We start from the raw sequence: 6,208 nt of genomic DNA, 5'->3' as shown, positions 1-6,208 counted from the left end.
ATACCATACATGTCACACTCCGGCCCATGGGCCAAATGGCCCAAATCTGGCCTCTCGGAGCTATCAGATTTGGCCCTCAGGAGGTTTCTCCTGTTTGCATTATGTTTGGCCCTCTTAGGACCACCAGAGAAGCTAAATTGGAGGGTAAGCCCTAGATTACCAGGTAAACCATATGGGGTGGGGAAAAGCACTACTGTATAGAAGAGGGAGGGGGCCACCAGGGAACTGTATAGGAGAGGGAGGGGGCCACTAGACACCGGGCAAATGTATAGGAAAAAGGAGTACCACTAAACATTAGGGAATTGTATAGGGGAGGGAGAACCAATAAAACACCAGGGAACTGTATAGATGTGGGAGGAGGGCTACTAGACAGCAGGGAAGTGTATAGGGGAAGGAGGGTGGCACTAGACACTAGGGAACTGTATAGGTGATGGAGGGGGGCTATTAGACTCCAGGGAACTGTATAAGGGAGAGGTGGCCACTAGATATTGAGGTTGGCCCGTGACTTGGTCCCAGAGCTCAATTTCGGCTCACTTTGTATTTGAGTTTGAAATCCCTGGTCTATACTATCGGTAGAATTTCACACAGGGGGCTCTATTCATAAAAAAGTTGTTGCGAGAAAACTCCTGGAGGGAAAATACCGCAGCGGTATTTTACACTTCTGGGTGGTCATTCAAAGAAATCTTGAAAGCTGCGATGCAAGAGCGGAGATCTCCCGCTGAAAGCTGGCGGTAAGCTGTCGGAAGGCATGCGGAAACACTTCAGCCGGCAGAGTCCCTCCGTGCACTGCTCTCTCTGGGAGGTCTGTCCCATTCACTTGTATGTAATCCGCAAAATCAGAGGAAGCGGTATTTCCCGTCCACATACCGCTTCCTCTAATCTTTATGAATGGCCATTTTGTTACTTTTTTCTAGATAAATCTAGAAAAACACTGGAGAAGGCGGAAATTTCTCGCTCTGCTGGGGGATTGTAGATTTTCATGCGGGAACAGCTTTTTTGAATGCCCACTTTGCTAAATGGTCGGGAAAGTCCGCTGTTTTGAGCGGAAAACTTGCCGGAAGGTTTTATGAATAGAGCCCACGATCATCACACCGTTTATTTCAGCGTCCAGTTTCCAGACTGATCAGATACAAGTCGCTTTGCCTGCGCTTTACGAGTCCTCATGACGATTGATTCCCATTTACGACAGTAATTAGGGTAGCTGCCGCCCGGTGCTCTGGGAACGCTACTTTCCCGCCCTCATAGCCAGCTGCTCTCATCCAGCCAATGGGATTACAAGGCCGGCTGGAGAGCCGTTTTCCATTGGCCAGCCTCCTTGTTTAGGGGCGTTACTTCCGGCTATGACCTCATGCAGCCTGGTGGTACACTGGCAGGAATTTTGGCTGGTAAACAAAGTCCGAAGTGCAGGTGGCTGCAGCGGTGTCCCCATTTCTTATTGCATATACGGCGAGGAGACTTTCTTTCCTATATTTGGCCGCTCACTAACCATGGAGCAGTAACGCTGTGTGGTTGCCTAGGCAACTGCCAAGCACACTGGTACAACGGCCTCCCCTGGCACACAGCTGCCAAGCACACTGGTACAGCTGCCTCCCCGGCACACTGCTGCTAATAGGTGGAAGGTGGAGATGATGTGGTCATAGAAGTAGCTTTAGCTTCCTGTCCAGCTGTCTGTGAATAAGCTATGGCTGAATGGTCCTTGAAGTGCCTCTGATGTAATGTTTCCAAGTTCCAGGCTGTGACAATGGCAACTGCTCCTCAGGGAGAGGTGAAGGCCTTCCGTGCAAAGGAAGCAGCTGAACAACGAAGGCTTAGCGATGTGCTTTGTGGGCAGCTGTCCAGGGATATGCTCAGGTAAGGTCTAGGTGTATTTTATTAAGTTCAGGTTTCCTTGGTTGCATATAGTCTCTGATCAGTTCCAGTGTGCAGTACACCAGTCTGAAACAGTCTATGCATGTTGGATTATTGTGGCTCTGTACAATTAACAGCTGACACACCATTGCATTCCAGTGGATCTGGAGGTGTGTTTAGCTTCTAAGGGCAACAATGGTTAATTTGCATATTTCAGCAGTGATGCACTGGGAGACATTTCAGAGCTAACTCCAACCTGCATTATTGCAAATACTTTTTGTTTTAAGAAAGCAAACTTTCCTGATCAGTAGGAAACGGACTGATAGATTAGTGGGTAGCATAGTGGATAGCACTCTCACCTTGCGGCGTTGAGTCCCTGGTTCAAATCCCACGGCATGCACAGAGCGTGTATGTACTTCTTGTGTCTGCATGGGTTTTCTCTAGGCACTCTGTCTTTCCTCCCACACCCTGAGTACAAACCGATAAGTTAATTGGCTTACCCATAAAATAAATAATAATGACCCTAGACTACCAGGAAGGGATCAGATTGTGAGCTTCTCTGAGGGACAATTAGTGACATGAACACACACACTCTCACTTTCTCTCGCTGTGGAAGATGTTGGAACTATATAAATACTAAATAACAATAAGGTCAGTTTTTTGTACAATCTGTTTCCCATTTTGCAGTCAGCATCCTTGTGACTATATAGTATAAAGTACCTCAGAATCAGGGGAAGAGAACTTGAAAGAAGCCCATGGTGCTGCTTGTTGTACGGGGGCTAGTCTATTTTAGGGGACCCAGCAGAAAACCTCACAGGGGCAGTTCTCCAACCACAGTACCCTATTACAGCACAAGGAGTAGTTTACTACAACCTTTTGGAAACCTAGCAAATCCGAGAGTGTGTTGTTTAACCAATCACATCAGTTGAATTTCTCTATGAGGTTTCCTGCTGGGTCCCCCTAAAGTAGGCTGGCGCCATGGTTCCTCCTGTTCCCCAATCCCTCCTACGAATACTGGTGCCTCATGATTCAGAACTGCGCAGGTGCAAATTCTGTACCAAGCATGCACAGCAAAAGTAAGCGATTGTCCACAAGCGCTTTCGTGGCTAGTTTATAGGACCCAGTAGGAAACCTCATAGGAAAATTCAGCTAATGTGATTGGCTGGACAATCTGCTAGGTTTCAGATAGGTTGTAGTAAACTGCACCCACATTTTTCAGCCAATCGAACTGCTTCATGCTGTAGAGCAGTGTTGGGCAAACTACGGCCCATGCACCTGCAGAGTTGCTAGTGGGCGATAGGCGTTGGATTAAACTTCACCTCAACTGTAGCCATAGAGACGCGGCGCTGGAATTGGCGATCAGGTGAGTGTTAACCCCCGCTTATCACCCTCTCATGAGTCTGCAGGGAGGGAGGAGGGGAAGAATTTTAGGAATGTGGCCGTTGTCTCTGCAGCATGCGGCCCGGGGCCTCGTAAAGTTTGCCCAGGCCTGCTGTAGAGGGTCCTGTGATTGGAGAACTGCTCCCTCTGAGATTTTCTGCTGGGCCCTATAAACTAGATTAGCACCGCCCTTTCTTTCACTGTGCATGTGCAGTTCGAAACTTGTGCATGCACAGTTCAGAATTGTAATCTCATCCAAGCCCTGGTTGAGGGCATTGTTCTCTTACTTGCCCTGTCTGCTCCGTTTGTGCATGGCTCTTTTGGCCCTCCATTTTCCCCTCCATAGCAACTTGCATCACTTGCATCACTAGTTTGCCTACAGGTTAGCAACCCATCTGTTCAAGGTCGGCCCTGCACTGTTGCTCAAGGGATAAAGTCCATTTCCCTGCCAGGCAGCAGTCCTTGTATGTGCTTACAGGGTGTATTACTGCCCTTGAATGGTAGTCTCTAAATATGGTATTAGTAAATCAAACCCATTGAGTGTAATTTAAAATAAAATTGATAGACCTATGCAGGTTGGTACAAAAATCATCCGACTCCAACTGGTATGAAACCACCGACTCCGGCCCTAGGTAACCAAAATTATTCAGACTACATAGCCCTTGCAAAAATCATCCAACTCCTCAGTTTATAAAACCACTGACTCCAGGTACCCAAAAATTGCTCTGACTCTTCAGCCCTGGACCTATGAGGTTTGTTGGGATCAAGACCTAAAATTACTTCTCCCAAGACTTGCATATTCATGTAAACCCTTGGGCAAGCTTAAAGGAATTATCAGGCAAAAAAAAAAAAGTTTCACTTACCTGGGGCTTCTACTAGCCCGATGCAGCCATCCTGTGCCCTTGTAGTCACTCACTGCTGCTCCTGTCCCCCGCCACCAGCTAGTTTTGTTTTTGGCGACCTCGAGGTCGGCGGGCCGCATTGCGTACATTTTTACGCATTCCCGCTGGTGCAGGAACATTAACACATACATTTTTACGCGTTGGTGGTTCAATGCAAAAATTTTACGCATTGAACCACCAATGCGTAAAAATGTATGTGTTAATGTTCCTGCACCAGCGGGAATGCGTAAAAATGTACGCAATGAGGCCCACCGTCCCCGAGGTCGGCAAAAACAAAACTAGGTGGGGGACTGGAGCAGCAGTGAGTGACTACGAGGGCACAGGATGGATGTTTGAGAGCGTCAAGGATCTGTATCATCTTTCACTGACCATAGTTTATATACTAACTAGTCACTGAAGTTGGAGTACAAGCCTTGAGAGCTTTGGATTTCACTACTCGGTGAAAGGAAGGAATTTAGGCTGGTTCCTGCAAATGGATAGTTGGAGATTCTATTGTTTAAGGTGTTTCATCTGATGGAATTAATAAGCGTTCATGGACGAGTTTGTGATTGGTCTTTGTGAATTGCCAGATCTGGCTTTCAAAGGTGCTGCTTGCAGTTTTTGGTAAGTGGTTTAAGTGTACGCCACCTCAATGCTCAGTGCATTTACACACAACAGTTTTGGCAGGTGCCTGACAGCCTCCTCAGAGGCCCTACGGCAGTGATGGCTAACCTTGGCACTCCAGCTGTGACAAAACTACAAATCCCATCATGCCTCTGCCTCCCCGAGTTATGCTTAGAGCTGTCAGGGTATTGCAATGCCTCATGGGACTTGTAGTTCCACCACAGCTGGAGTGCCAAGGTTAGCCATCACTGCCCTACGGGGTAGATGAGAGAATTACAATCTAGTCCTGTAGCTGACATAGGAATTCTTTGTATACGTTCAATATTTTAACCGTGGAAGTAGTATTGTAAAGTTTGGCTTTGATACAGGTATGTTTTTAAATGTCTCTTTGCATCTCATCAAGTATGCTGCCTCCTAATGCGAAGTAACCATGTTACTAATGTATTATGCAGGCTTTTACATGAGGAGATCCACACTGATCTCACTCTCTACGTTGGACAGACAACATTTAAAGTACACAAGTCAATTCTTCTGGCAAGAGCTCCAAAATTCTACAAATTTGTTACTCAGCAGGCCACCGAGGACACTCTCGCTGTGCAGCATGTGGAGCCATCGGAAATACAAGGATTTCTAAAGTAAGTGTTACCTTGTCACACCTCTGGAAGATTGTTCAGCGTAAGATGTTATTGTTCAGTTTATAATTGGATTTTTTCTCCTTGTTGTAAATGAAACCGTTCCTCACCATTACAGGATCTTCTCAAAAAATTAGCATATTGTGATAAAGTTCATTATTTTCTGTAATGTACTGATAAACATTAGACTTTCATATATTTTAGATTCAAATACACACAACTGAAGTAGTTCAAGCCTTTTATTGTTTTAATATTGATGATTTTGGCATACAGCTCATGAAAACCCAAATTTCCTATCTCAAAAAATTAGCATATTTCATCCGACCAATAAAAGAAAAGTGTTTTTAAAACAAAAAAACTCAACCTTCAAATAATTATGTTCAGTTATGCACTCAATACTTGGTCGGGAATTCTTTTTGCAGAAATGACTGCTTCAATGCGGTGTGGCATAGAGGCAATCAGCCTGTGGCACTGCTCAGGTGTTATGGAGGACCAGAATGCTTTGATAGCGGCCTTAAGCTCATCCAGAGTGTTGGGTCTTGCGTCTCTCAACTTCCTCTTCACAATATCCCACAGATTCTCTATGGGGTTCAGGTCAGGAGAGTTGGCAGGCCAATTGAGCACAGTAATACCATGGTCAGTAAACCATTTACCAGTGGTTTTGGCACTGTGAGCAGGTGCCAGGTCGTGCTGAAAAATGAAATCTTCATCTTCATAAAGCTTTTCAGCAGATGGAAGCATGAACCCACTTTTGAACCAGAAACAGCGGCAGAAGTGCCTGACCTGGGCTATAAAGAAGCAGCACTGGACTGTTGCTCAGTGGTCCAAAGTACTTTTTTCGGA

General features: G+C 46.0%; 1 protein-coding gene across 1 annotated transcript in view; it reads left to right on the top strand.

Moving 5' to 3' along the window:
- The first annotated feature begins 1,336 nt into the window (after window positions 1-1,336).
- The window catches only part of BTBD8 (BTB domain containing 8), a 134,738-nt gene continuing 129,866 nt past the window's right edge, over window positions 1,337-6,208 (top strand). The window contains 2 exon segments of the mRNA XM_068239802.1: window positions 1,337-1,851; window positions 5,186-5,368. Of these exon segments, the coding sequence (XP_068095903.1) occupies window positions 1,742-1,851; window positions 5,186-5,368 (293 nt within the window). The 5' untranslated portion in view covers window positions 1,337-1,741.

Source organism: Hyperolius riggenbachi, chromosome 6 (assembly GCF_040937935.1).
Source record: "Hyperolius riggenbachi isolate aHypRig1 chromosome 6, aHypRig1.pri, whole genome shotgun sequence".
In the NCBI taxonomy this organism is placed as follows: Eukaryota; Metazoa; Chordata; class Amphibia; order Anura; family Hyperoliidae; genus Hyperolius; species Hyperolius riggenbachi.
This window is presented reverse-complemented; position numbering and strand designations above follow the sequence as displayed.